Source organism: Natrix helvetica, assembly GCF_964273705.1.
Source record: "Natrix helvetica genome assembly, chromosome: 1".
Taxonomy (NCBI): domain Eukaryota; kingdom Metazoa; phylum Chordata; class Lepidosauria; order Squamata; family Natricidae; genus Natrix; species Natrix helvetica.
In genome coordinates, this window is record NC_138548.1 from 206222744 (window position 1) to 206237471 (window position 14728).

Below are 14728 nucleotides of genomic sequence, written 5' to 3' on the forward strand. Positions count from 1 at the left end.
CTAATTTGCAAGTGCTGTTGTTACTAGTTTTGAATTGCATTAATTATGGCCCCCATTTTATAAAGCAGTTTTGACCAAAATGAGACCAGACACTATGTATTTAAATACTAGCTGTTGTCCTTGCTCTAGATAGTGCTTAAAGACCTTGTATTCAAAATTACATTTTCTTTGAAGGCCGTGTTTATGAAAATCTTGTTTGGTATAACTCATCATGCAAGTGGGATGCGTTGTTACTTTGAGAAGAAGGACAGGTACTCTGCTGATGATCAGAGGAACTGTCCTCTTCTCTTCCTCCACCCACTCCCTTTTAAAATATTACTGCGTAAGGCCAGGCTCTTGTATTAATAAGGAAACGGTCTCTACCAAATCCGATAATTAAGTCCCAAGAATGAATAAAATGAACAGCTCAAAAAGTATGGAATGAGACAGATAATAAATATTTGAATTTAAGAGTACATTTGCTCTATTTAGCAGCCCATTTGCTGCTAAAGTTAATATCGATCTATAAAAACACACACTCATTTCTCTGTGAAAGTTATGTAGGAGAAATGAACTCTACCCATACATACATCCCGAACCTTTATTAAAGTATGACACAGATTCTCATGGAAGTATATCACTCTTTCTTCAACTTGACTTTTAAAAAAAACCCTTGCGATCCTAGTTAATCAGAAAACTTAATTCTGTATAATATGATGTCACAGTGCCAACTACATAGCACAATAGGACTGTGTTGAGATCACAGAGGAATGTTCAAGCTCCCACTGATTGGAGAGAAAAAATAGGATACAACCTTTTTGTGCCAGGTAGTCCCTAATATCTACTGATTGTCACACCCATAAATATGTATTACTATTTCATGCCAAGACCTTTTAGTTTTGGACAGGAATAAGAGCACAGTTGGTATAAACACCATGATCTTCTCACATAAACATTGTAAATGGGAAATCTGGGATTCTATAAACCCATGAAAGGACACATTTGTGGGTGTGATAATATTCCTTAAATGTATTCTCTCACATTTCAGCTCAGCACTGGTCCCAGAAACACAGTTTTTAACCACAGAATTAAATCTGTCTGATGCCAAGAAAGATGCTGTTGGTGAGTAGCATAGGCTGGGAGTGAAAGTCCAAGTTCCAGAGATATTTTCCTCACTGAAGCAAAATAACAAACTATGTCCCTTTTCTGTCAAATACGCAAGACGTTATTGATAGAAAATGTCACATGTGGTTCTCTCCGATCTCAGCAGTGAAAATGCAATAACTATCAAGTTGATGTCTGCCCACAGTTAGGCTTCTCTGCTTCAGCAGGAAAAATACTGGTTGTCTAACAATCAGGCAGAATTCTGATTATCACTCAAAAGAACAAAGAGGAAGCCTATCCTGCACAAACAACATTTGGTATGCAACTACACATTCAGAACAACCGAAACCCAACCCAGCAGTTCTCCTATCAGACACTGGCCCTAAAATCCTGCATTAGGGAGTCTTTCCAATCCAGCTGATACAGAAATGGTGGGCAGTCACGTTTTGTGGTTTAATGAGGGTTGTTAGGTGAATACAGTAACCATCATACATGTGTGGACACATACATACCCAGTTTGTGCCACAGCCTGAGATACATGGAAGCATAAAAAGAGGGACACTTAGCACCAGAGTGTGAGGAAAATTCAGTGATAAATGAACATGGCACAGTGCAGAAGGCAAAACATAAGGTACAAGCTCCATCTCTGAAGAGGCTGTTGGGCTTCAAGGACTCTGTTAAGTGTCTTGCTAGCAGAGAATCAAGCTTTACTGTACTTACTTTCCCCCATAAGGAGAAAACATGCCAGAATCACTAGCCATACCTTACAACAGTCTTCCCCAACCTAATGCCCATAGCTGTGTTCAGTCTACAGCTCTCAAAATTTCCAGTCAGGTTTTCCCTCCCAAAGCTAATGGTGGTTGCTAAGTTGGGAAAGAATGCCTTATAGGAATCTGCTGATCATGGATAGTATGATAGATAAGATGATGAGAGACTAGTGAGTATGGCTTGTGGTTACTCTTTCCAACATGAAAATGATGGTAGGCTTACAGGGTTATTGTGAAGTTCTTGTAGTAAATATAAAGAATGGGAGACATGCTCAGCATTCTAACAGTAAGACTTTGTATGTCTTGCTAAACAAGCACCATTTGATCTTAAGATAGGAAAAGAAAATAGTGATTATTTTTCTCAAGAGGATGCAGACTCTAAGCATAGTATCTGGGTAGTTTCTGGTTGTTGTGGAGAAGTATATGTCAATTAATCTCCATGGTAATTGGAAGGAAGGGATGGAAGAGTCCTATACAGGCTACCCCAAATTGCATTCCATTGTCATGCCAAAACACTTATCAACTGAGTTGAATTCAATACAATACAGTTTTAAAAATATGGATATCCTATGCTTATTCCTTAAATCTTATATCAGTACAGTATCTTGTTTTTCTGTGGTTGCCTGTTAGTTCCAAAACTATTGCTCTACTTCTCCATCGTTTCCCATTGCTCATGCCTCAGCGTACATGGCTGTGCCAATGGATTCGTCCTGAATTTCCAGTTCCCAACATGCTTCAGGCATAATCTTGACATCCCCGTGTCCTTTTTGCAGTGAAGTTCAACTATGGAGAATGTGGTCTCCATTATCCCCATTGCTACAGGTGGCCAGATCTGACCAGTCAGTCCAGTGCTTCACTAAGACGGCATAATAGCACCAATAATGGAGCTGCATCAAGAGAGGGCCCTGGCTCAGTCTGAACCCTGTGCAACTCCCCAAGAGTCACACCCTGAGGGACCTTGGCCGCATAAATAGGAGGCTGTCATCAGGTTAAATACAACGGCAGGTCTTTGCAAGGGTGACTCTATTCCTGCACCCCTCCACCCCCCCCCCACCAGTGCAGAGAGAAAGGGCTTTTAGTTCTCTCTTTTCTAGAGGTGGTCCAACATGGTCTAGAGGGAGTGTCCATCTTTGGAGGGCTCAGCCACTGAAGCAGACTGGGCCGAGCTCAAAGCCAAACTTTTGATTGGTATCTCCGAAATCCTGAACAGCCACATCAATCAATGGTAGATGCTCCACATGTTGCGTCACCACTTGTAGAACTGTCCGCTCCTGACCTTTGCGTACCTGAAAGTAGAGAAGATAACTTTAAAAGCAAAATCTGGAAGATGTGAAATAATGGCTGCATTGGGGTTTGAAAATGTTTCATCGGGGGTTTCAGCAAAACAGTAGATCAAACATGGTTGAGAAAGCATAACATCCCTTAATTTGGCAAGCATGGACCAAGGAGGCAATGGCTCTAAATTCAGAAAAGTGTGGATATTTTTCTCAGAGTAGAATAGAGAGGAATATTTTATTCTGGTCTTTTAACATGTCTCCCCTCTTATGGCTCATATGAGAGTTGGAAAAGGCTGAAAAGAAAGATGAATGAAAGGGAAGAAGTCATTCAAAGGGTTTTTGGAACAGGTGGTTTTCTCTCGTGATATTTTTGGAATACTCAAAGTTCCATCCCGTGATGGTGATCTCACAGGTCAATACCTTCACTTTAAGATCCAGGTGAAATCACTGTGATCTGCAACTCACAGAGTCATTTCATATTGTGGGGATGAAGATCAAGCAATACTGAAATGGTCAAGAGATATAAAAGTTAGAAGAATGCTCTCTCACCTGACAGCCATCATACACGGCATGGATGGGAGTTTCTGTGCTGTTGTGCATCAACTCCACATCATTGAAAGCCCGAAAATGCAGAGCCTTCATGTGGCTGCTGGTGTTGGCTTCATACCAAGCAGCCATATTTTGGCAGAGGAGGGTAAAGTTCTGCCGGGCAACAGCACTCAGCAGGCGTAGGAATGTGAGTTGAGTGACCAGCACAGGATTGCCATCTGCATCCACATAGGAGAACTGGTAAGGAGAAGGGGAAGAGAAATGGTGGGTTAACAGAAAACCACTATGTTCCTTCCAGTCTACACTGCAACCTCCTCACAAATAAAGACACAGACTGGCTATAATTACACTACACACTAAGCCTTTTATGATCCATTTGGCTTTGAACCCAGCAATTATACTTTGTAAACAATGGTTTGGGTGCATTGTCTGAACCAGTCAGCTGCCAAAAGAGCCAACACAGTCCTAGGCTGCATTAACAGAGGAACAGAATCAAGATCACATGAATTGTTAATATCACTTTATAATGCCTTGGTAAGACAACACTTGGAATATTGTGTCCATTTTTGGTCACCACAATATAAAAAAAAAGTTTTTCAGAGTGTAGAAAGAGTGCAGAGAAGAGCAACAAAGATAATTAGGGGACTGAGGACTAAAACATATGAAGAATGGTTGCAGGAACTGTGTATATCTAGTTTAATGAAAAGAAGGACTGGGGTGACATGATAGCAGGGTTCCAATAATTGAGGGGCTGCCACAAAGGACCTGAAGGCAGGACAAGAAGCAACAGATGGAAACTGATCAAGGAGAAAAGCAACCTAGGACCAATGAGAAATTTCCTGACAGAAGAAGAGACTGGACAACCATTTTCCTGAAATGATATGGGGTTTCATTTATGATATAGGTGGGATTGGACTAGAAGACCTCCAAGGTCCCTTCCAACTCTGTTATTCTGTTATTCAGTTATAAATCATACCTGAAGAAAGATGGCTTGGCTTTGCATATGGATTTGATACGGCATTGGCCCATGACTTTGATTTACAGAAAATGGGAAATTGTACTGTATTCCCTTTCCAGATTTCCTCTAGGTATAAAGCAATCTCGACAGAATGGAAAAGGTTACCTTTTTGCCTCTTTTGAAAGTGCTGAACCAACTTCCTGGTTGCTCCTTGTTCCAGGCGGCAAGTCGTACCTAAAGGCACAGATTTCATATTGTTGCTCATCTTAGGGTTTTACATTCAGGTTCCTTAGCCAAGCAACCTGTTTGAAGTACTAGGGCAATTTACATAGCATCTGATCTTTTTTCCTGATCACCTCTTTAGTGGTCAAGTGAGCTACTTACACCCTCAAATTTCTTGTCAGGGAATAAGCAGGTTTCTCCACCAGCTGTGAAATTACAGTAAACTTTGAAGGCATCTCGGCTGCATCCCTGGTTTGGATCAATCCAGTATTCACCTAAAGAATAGCATGTGGATCAGTGCAGAAAGGATTAGGGAAACCAAGAGGAAGAAGGCCCCTCACAATCAAAAACTTGCAAGTTTGGCAGACTCCTTCTTCCCCAGTTACCAAGTGCAACACAGAGGTCCCTTTGGTTCTCATAATTAGGGTAGATGGCACCTTCTATTCTGAACCCACTGCTTGGAGTTTCACCTTGAAACTCACCATCTTTGAGATGAGCATGACAAAACTGAAGCTCCTTGCAGACCCTGGCTGGACTATCCAGAGTGCCCAGTGGGCATCGCATTTGCTCCACCTCATCACGTAGAGAGCTCAGGGCTGCCAAGACTTCTGCCAGTCCATCAGCATCAGGATCAATATCCCCTTCCCCTGGAGCATCCCCCTGTTCTTCAATCTCCCAGTCTTGGCGGCTTGTGCGCCCACTTCCCATGGGCATTGGATTCTGCAACTCAGCAGGGTGGCCCTAGAAGCAGGAAAATGAAAAACAGAAAGAAGACTCAACAGTTTGTGTACACATATAATGTAAAGTTAGACCCGATTAAGTAACTCGGGTGGGGGATCACTAGAAAATTCCAAGGCTGCAACCAGGCAGAATGTTTAAAACTAAAAAATGGAAGAAAGGAATCATAAACCACTTCTGAACAGTTATCATGTACATGTCCAGAAAATGTCAGGAATCAGACATGAATCAAAGGAGACCTTTTAAATTCATGTTGCCAAACCTCAAAGTAAACCTTTCATTTTTAACATTTCTTTGAATTTTGTAATGTGTAAAAAAAGTGGATTCATGCAGTATTTACATTGCTAGAAATTTGCACAAAGTTGTATGCATTTTAATATCTATCTCTCCCAATGCGGGAATTTCTGTATGCTTTTATAACCATAACATGTATTATTAAGAGAAAATGTAATAAACATGCATGCAATGGGAGAAGATGGCTAGAAAAATGCACACAGATACAATAGACATACCGTATCCTAGAGAAAGCTATATAGAACTTAGGTGCATTTTGTGTAGACCTTGTAGTAAACCATTCACTTACTGGTGGTCCTGGTGCCCCTGGTGTCCCTGGATCACCTTTTGGTCCAATAGGTCCCTGCAGGAAGATGGATCAATAACTTGGTACCAATGCACATATACCTTTTTACCACTGCTCATATCTGGGGCTTCTGGGAGTAGCAGTTTAGCAATATCTGCAGAGCCCAACTCTGTTTGAGTAGCTAATGTCAGGAGCTAAGCAACATAAGCACTATTCAGAGTCTCCCCTAAGTGCACATCTCTTCCCATGATGATGATGATGATGATGATGATGATGATGATGATGATGATAATAATAATAATAATAATAATAATAATAATAATAATAATAATAATAATAATAATATCCATTGTCATCAGGGCACTTGGCACCATGTCCAAGAATTTTACAAGATACATCAACAAATTGCAGCTTCCTGCAATAACAAAAAACTGCAAAAAAACTGCGCTACTCAGAATATCTTATATTTTAGATATAAGTACCTTTATAAAGGTACTTGGTTGATACCTAGGACGCTGGCAGCAAACCGTATCAACCATTAGCACCAGTCACTGGTATTTGCAATGCATTTTTGAATGTTCAGTTGGCTGAGTGTCATGTTTAATGAATAAAATATATAATAATAATACGTTAAATATCAACCAAATGTACAATTTGTGGTACATTGGTTGCCCTCTGGATTACAGCTATTATCTTTCATTGACCCAAAATTTAAGTTCCTTTGATACAAACTTTCAAAATTAAAGCCCTAAGAATAACAACTAGTATGTAGACAACTCTGGTTTAATCTCTTCCTCTTCATGAGCCCTGCAGTATTGGTTGGGACTTACCAAAGACCCTTTGTTGCCTTTTTCTCCCAGAGGGCCCTACGGAAAGACAGAAAGGGTCAACAGGCGAAAGGAGCTCCTGGATGTAAGAAGAAGATGGCAAAATAGTGTAAGAGATAATATTCTTTTGCAAGGAAACTAAAGAAATAAAGACAATGTCAGAAAGTATGGATAGGCAATAATGAAATGGTGATAGTGATGAAATACTGTAAGAATAAATGTTTTTAGATAACTGGGGAAGAACAGATGAGAGAGGCACAGCCACATAAAAGAAAAAATAACTAAGGTGTAGAAGAGGGAGACAAAAGTTGCAGAGTTCCAGAGAAGTTCTCATATCAGAAAGCTAATATCCTGGGCATTACTGAGTGGCAGCTTTTAAGGGATTATTTTGGAAGCGACTTAAAATCTTGCATGAAATACTTACTGTGTGGCCGGGAGATCCAGGTGGGCCTGGAGGACCATGAGGTCCAATATTGCCCTTAGGAGGAGGAAAAAGAGTATCAGTATTGTGTGCCTGACTGAGAAGTCCCATCTCAACCAGCTTTCATCTACAGAGTCTGTTCCCATCTCAATCGGCTTCCATCTACTCACAGAATCGCCTTTAGTGCCTGGTGTTCCCTGGTTCCCTGGCAGCCCCTGGTCACCTTTTTCACCCATCTCACCCGGAGGGCCGATCAACCCAATGAGTCCCGCATGACCCTAGAAGGAAAAAGGGAACTGCTTAGTTAAAAAAAAAAGAGCACTCTGAAAAAGCTGGGAGAGAACTTTGAAAACACTGCATAATAAAAGGTGTAAGAAATAGATATGAGATACTTCACATCATGGAGGCAAGAGGTTCTGCACTGTCATTTTGACCAGAAGGAGTGCTGATCTATCTTAATTTTCTGCTGCCTCACTTCAGGAAAAGTGGCTTTTGTCCAGCAAAGTATCCACTCCGTGGCTGAGAAGCAGCTTCTCTTCATTGGAGTACTTCAGTCAAAGCTTTTGAAAGCAAAAGGCCATTTGAAAGTTCTACATGCCCCATCCCCATCCCTACACATAACATATATACGCATATTTCTGGATCTTGCTAGAAAAGAGAATTTGTCCAAAGCAAAATGCAGGCTATGTTCATACAATGAATGTTAACCATGCTACTGCTGGGTCATGATGTAACCCGATAAGCCAGTGGCAGCTATGCCTTCATCAAAGAGCAAGAAGCTGAAGCTATCAAGAAGCTGCTTTGTTGTTGTTGTTGTTGTTTGGGGAAAATGTTGATTGGGGGAAAGGAAGAATAAGACAAATAAGAGGATCCAGAGCAGTCCTGTATTTGCAGGATGTTGTAGGAATTTGCTTTTAAATCAAGAAGCAAGAAGAGCAGGTTAGCACTCTCTTAAAATTTTATTGTGCTCAGTGTAGTTGGTTGGGGGATGTTTAGCTTAATCCAAAGCAACTATGTTTCATATTAAAATTGGGGCACAATGCACAATTGCTAATGTCTCAGTTGACCAAGGTGGAACCTAGTTGAGTTTCTATCAATTGTCTTACCTTTTTTGAACAATACTGCTGAACAAGAGTTTAGGTTTTTTGTGGCTAAAACTGACCTCTACAAATCCACCCCTACTGACTGTGTCCATACAGTTGCATACACAACACTTTGCTCCAGTTAAGCATGACATGAAAACAGAACCAACTATTATTCATTAGATAGACAGGAAGCCCAACACGTTTGCTTAATACAGGTAGTTTTCTGGTCACAAACCTAATTGGAATTGGAATTTCCATTACTAAGTAAAGTAGCCATTAAGTAAAACATCATATGACAATGCCACTTAATGGCAGTGGTTCCAGCAGTCCTGGCTGCAATGGTTAGTAAGAGCTGCATGGTCATTTAGAAAGGACCTCATACTCATCTATGATACTGTCTTGTTCTCTCTTCTTATGATCCATACAACATCCATTCATTTTTTAAAAATATAATAACAACTTGAGCTGAGAATTTCAATAGTGCATTGTTCTGTTGATCTTATCTGAGTTAACAGCATCCTAAAGTAGTCCCGTTTGATAGTTGGTGAGCCCCCTTCAAGTACATACTGAATACCTCCAGATGTGCTTAACAATCTCCTCTTTAACCCAGCTGAATTATCGCAGTTCTGGGCAGGGAGGCAAATATAAAATTCTTGTTGAGCTACTATCTAAGGCTCATCAGATTCCTGGGTCATAAATTATTCAAGACCCCATCTAACAGTTACAACAATTGAAAAGGAAGGTTCAAAATTTAACAAGGTAGCTGCAGAAAGAAGAAGCATTTCTAGGACAAGAGATGATTCAATTGAAGATTGTAAGGTCTTTCATTTTCTACCCAAGCAAGAATATATATGTTTACCTTCTCTCCCTTGTAGCCAGGATCACCTTTGAGACCAGGGAGCCCTGTAGGACCCTATGAAGAGAAAAACAGCTGCATTAAGAATGGAGTTGGAAGCCTGGAAGCCTCATGATAACAGAATAACAAAATAACAAGAGTTGGAAGGGACCTTGGGGGTCTTCTAGTCCAGCCCTCTGCTCAGGCAGGAAACCCTATACCATTTCACGTTTTAACCTTCAGTCCCCTAATTATCTTTGTTGCTCTTCTCTGCACTCTTCCTACAGTCTCAATTTCTTTTTTATATCGTGATGATCAAGTGTGGTCTTACCAGCATGAGGCCCTCTAGTGTAGGTATACCCAACACATTCAGCATTTAGATCTTTTTTTTTTGTTTAAAGTTTTTAATTTTTTTTTCTATTCATGCAAATAACCATTTGGATCTTTTTGTTGGTTTTGAAGTTTGCGAAAGTTTAAAGGCCTACATTATTCTTTGCAGAGGCTTAGATCAGTGGTGTCAAACTGGTGGCCCATGGGGTGGATGCGTCATGCACAGGCCACACCCACCCTAGCTCTGTGAAGGGAGAAAACATCGTAATAAATCATGTGATGGCAATGTGACATGGCAAGTTTGACACCCATGGCTTAAACCAGTGGTTCCCAAAGTGGGCGGTACCGCCATCTGGGGGTGGTGGGATGACTTAGGGGGGCGCTAAGAGGCAAGGGGGGTGGCAGGGGGCGCCAAGAGGCAAGGGGGGCAAGGGGGTGCTAAGAGGCAAGGGAGATGACAGAGAAGTGCTGGAGGTGGCCCCCTTGCAGGGCGCAATTCTGCCTGGGGCTCTGTTGGCCGCCAGTCAGCTGAGCACTTCTGGCAGGGGTGAAATTCAGTCTAACATCCCAAAGACTGGAAGGATTTTTCGCTCGCTCACTCGTTCAGGAGGCATACAAGCATGTCATGCTGGGGGGGGGGGCAAGGGGGGGGCAGAGAAATAAGAGAAGAGCCTTTTGCTTGCATTTCTCCTCTGATACGACTCTGTGTGTGCTGCGCACGGAGAAGAGATGCGGGGCTGAATGGGACTGTCCTTGGGCCTGTATTTCAGGGATTGGGAATTGGCGCTGCATTAAGCAGCGAGTCTGATGTCACTGCACGAGTACTCACCTGCCTGCCTGTTTCGCGCTTTTATAAATGGCTTTACTTCTGACTCCCTTTCCTGTGCTGTGCTGTGAGCTGCCTCCGCGAGGATTTCACCTGTGCAAAGGAGCCACCCTCCCCAATCCCTCTTGCACCCGTTCCACATGGATATGCCACTCTCGCCTGCCTCTACCCCTTCCACTTTAGAAATGCAACACAGGTAAACATGCGGCGGGGGGGGAAGAGAGAGAGGCTACCCCCCCCTCTGCCTCCTCGTTCAATTCGTAGGGGTGGCCTTAAAAAGCAAGGAGCTCGGGAGGAAGGGCACTTGGGGTGGTTTCTCAAACTTCCTACATAGCTGGCATCTGTCTGCCATGAGCTGCAAAGTAATCTCATTGAAGGTTGAAATATAGGGGAGATTGTGGAAAAGGGATAAGCATTTCCAACATATACTGTTTAAGAAAAAGTAAATAAAAAGTGGTCTTATTACTGTCTAAAGTTGGATATTATCATATACAGGAAAAAGCAAAGCAAAACAAAATTATGATAGAACAACGTCCCATATTAGAAGAAAATGCTGTCTAAATGTTCCCAGTATGCCAAACAAGATGTTTTATAACCAAATGGAGTCAAAACTGCAGGTTTTTTTCAATAAAGTGCCCTTCCTATCTTGATATTTATGCACAGTGAGACCTTGTCACAGATAAACCTGGATAATAGCATCACTCTTATGTTGTGTGAGTATACATGAGCTGCATGAGCTGCTTGTATTTTGCCATAGTATCATCTACAGCTCCATAAGTACTACTAGGCTAGGGTTTTGACCAGCTGCTGGGCACCAATATATTGAGGAATACAGAAAGACTGATCACGTGGGGCAGTCTAAGGAGCATTTCTGAAATGGCAGACACCACAGAACAAAGACTTCTTCCTTATCTACTCCCACCCCACCCTGTTATTTTGGAAAAAAAAAACAAAAGGCAGCAGTGTGTGTATGTGAATGATCAGGCATGTACTGTATTACACAGAATTTACTGAACAGTGAAGTAGTTACTAAATTTTACTGAGTTTACTAAGCTACTACTTACTAAGGTTCTTGATAAATGACTATCAGACTTTGAAAACTTGGTATCACTGGATCATGTTCAACTATTTTGTTGAATTAACATTAACTAAAAGGGTTTTTAAATTGGATTTTGAATAAATGTGCAATTAATTGTTACAGTTTTGAATTTTACTGTTACTATCTTCCTTCCATTGTGCAAACCGCCCAGTCACATGACCCCCCAGCCACGCCCACCAAGCCACGCCCACAGAACCGGTAGTAAAAAAATTCTACCACTGGGTGGGGGGCACTGAGGATCAGTTTGTAGCATCAAGGGGGCAGTGGACTGAAAAAGTTTGGGAACCACTGGCTTAGACATTCATTACAGTTTTCCCTGCTCCAGATGAGTAATGGTCTCATCCACTTCAGGTGTATTGCTGTGTAATATGCTGTGTGAGGCTGAATATGGTCTTTGGGCCAACAGGAATTGAGCACTCTTGCAATAAAAGATAATTTAGAGATGGAGTCAATTGCAAGCCACAATCCAATGACACCAGAAGAGTAGGACTATTACTCATTTGTCTTCCCATATTCTGACAACTGTTTCCTTCATATAGGTACGTCCGCACCTATTCTTTTGTATGGCATCAGTTTATAATTTAATCCTGGCTAATTCATTAGAATCATAACTAATAATTCCCTCTGGGAATTGAGCTTTAATCAACCATGAATTTTGATGTAATAACTGCTCAATGAATCAGAATAAGCAGCTGCTTCCCTCACTTTTCTTTGAAAAATATTTTGGAAAGCCTACAGGACTTTTTTATTTTTTGTTGTTAGAAGGTCCTCCTAACATTGCCCCAATGATAAATACCCATGTAAGGCCAACCCTAATTGAGGGGAGGGAGATGAAAGTGATTGTAAAAGAGTCTCAGCATTATTAACTGACAATCTCAGGACAAAACCAGTTGTTGTGCAGAGGCCATTTCTTTTTGCTTACCATGGGACCTGGGGGTCCTGCTTGTCCCGGAGCTCCCAGTAGACCAGGTTCACCCTAGAGAAGAAAGAACTTGCAACATTAGCAACAAGAATTAAAAGACTTTTGGAGCTAAAAAGTACATCTGGGTAAACTCTTCTCTACATCATCTCCTCTCTGTGAAAAAGGCTTTGATCTGTACCCATGCAAAGCTTTGAGGAGGTTGTTTTAGTTGCTAAGCAGTGACATGCAGTGAGGTTTACGGCTAGTGAGGCTGGTGACGTCATCGGGAAGGCGGGGAATGGGACCACGTGTGCTGGAGGCTCAGGCTGCCTCAGCCTCCAGCACACGTGATCCCATTCCCCGCCTTCCTGAGCGTGCTTCGCCAGCTCGTGCTCCGCAGTCCTCGAAAGTGACTGGGGAACGACGAGAACCTTCCTGCCTCTGCTGGACTTTGCGCGCTCCTCGCGACTGCATATTGCAGTCGCGAGGAGCGTGCGAAATCCAGCAGAGGCAGGACGAGAACCTTCCTGCCTCTGCTGGACTTTGCGCGCTCCTCGCGACTGCATATTGCAGTCGCGAGGAGCGTGCGAAATCCAGCAGAGGCAGGAAGGTTCTCGTCGTTCCCCAGTCACTTTCGTGCCTTCGTCATCCGGGAGCGCCGACAACATTTCTGCCTCTGCCCTCCGCAGCTCCCGGACGGATGTATATAATATAATAATAATAATTTATTTATATATATATATATATATATATATATATATATATATATATATATATATATATATATATATATATATATATATATATATATATATATATATATAATATTATATTATATTATATTATATTATATTATATTATATTATATTATATTATATTATATTATATTATATTATATTATATACTATTATTTCATGAAGAGAGGTGAGGCTCTGCCTCCCCTGCCTCCCCTGACCGCACGTCCCTGTTGCTATCATGACTCTTTGCAACCCCATGGATCATAACACACCAGCCCTCCCACCCTCCGTTGTCTCCCGGACTCTGCCCAAACTCAAAGTCATTTGCCCTACTTCTAAAAGCCAAACAGCCGTGTTGCGTCATTCCACCCACCTCTCCAGCAGTTCCAAGAGGAGAGCAGCATGTGCAAAAGTATATTGGAATTAATGGGATTGGTAAAATAAGCTTTGAGGCCACACAACAAATCAGTAAGGGGAGCTGCAGCACCAGTTGTCTTGAAACATCTTATCAAAAGAAAGCCTGACTGCCTTGCATATTAAACTTTTGTACTCACTTTTACAATAATGACTCTTAAAAAGGAATTATCCTTTTTATGTGTCTTTCATTTAAAAAAAAATCTCAACAAGGCTATGGATATATGTGGAGTAAAAACAAATTTATGTGGTAAAGTATGTGGAGAGAAAAAGCAAGTTTTCAAATCACCTTGTAATTTTCTTTTGACAAATAATAAGCTGGCTGTGCAATATTATGTGGTCACTTGCCATCATGTGTTCAGTTAATCTCTCAAAATATATTGACAGCTATTTTCCCCTGCCCTTATTGTAGAAGAGGCGAGAAAGAAAGAAAGAAAGAAAGAAAGAAAGAAAGAAAGAAAGAAAGAAAGAAAGAAAGAAAGAAAGAAAGAAAACTAGCTTTGCAAAATAACTGCTCCTTTCCTTCTCCTTGTCAACTCCATCAAGTGACAAGACAGTTCAGAACTGTCCAATAAAAGTTTTGCTGCATAGTTCCAATCCAAACTGAGAATTGGTGTTAGAAAATGGCTTAGGCAAAGCATAACTACTAGGTTCACATAAAATAATTAAATCCAGGATTTTGTCCAATCCTGTTCTAGTTCTTGCTACTTCTGGACTTATTAGAACAGAAATCAACATGTGAAATTTTTTACAGCTGTGAACATTCCCCTGCAAATGTTTAGAAACATACTCTTGAAACTTTTCTCTCTCAATATACTCTTTTCATTTTTAAAAAAATCTGATAACAGCCTGAGGCATTGAGGAAGTATAGAATTTAAGAGACATATATTTGGTGGAAATGTCATAAAGCTCAACTCAGCTGGAAGATGATCCATTATAGGATGAAACATGTCCTGAATGTTAACTTTCCTTTTCTACCAATTACTGAGCTGGTTTTATATATATTTGTCACAAGGATGCTTTACGCTTTTTACTCAAAATCACATTTAGTCCCTTTTAAAATGACAGTTTATATTCTG

General features: G+C 41.1%; 1 protein-coding gene across 2 annotated transcripts in view; it reads right to left on the minus strand.

Annotated features, from left to right (window-relative positions):
* Nucleotides 1-377: 377 nt before the first annotated feature.
* COL5A3 (collagen type V alpha 3 chain) overlaps nt 378-14728 on the minus strand; it is a 134260-nt gene continuing 119909 nt past the window's right edge. For both annotated transcript variants that reach the window (XM_081934690.1, XM_081934691.1), the window contains 11 exons: nt 12520-12573; nt 9367-9420; nt 7593-7700; nt 7426-7479; nt 7005-7040; nt 6178-6231; nt 5339-5597; nt 5019-5131; nt 4800-4868; nt 3677-3913; nt 378-3136 (listed from right to left, as the gene is read on the minus strand). In XM_081934690.1, coding sequence (XP_081790816.1) covers nt 2990-3136; nt 3677-3913; nt 4800-4868; nt 5019-5131; nt 5339-5597; nt 6178-6231; nt 7005-7040; nt 7426-7479; nt 7593-7700; nt 9367-9420; nt 12520-12573 — 1185 coding nt within the window. In that variant the 3' untranslated portion in view covers nt 378-2989. The remainder of the gene's footprint in view (nt 3137-3676; nt 3914-4799; nt 4869-5018; nt 5132-5338; nt 5598-6177; nt 6232-7004; nt 7041-7425; nt 7480-7592; nt 7701-9366; nt 9421-12519; nt 12574-14728) is intronic.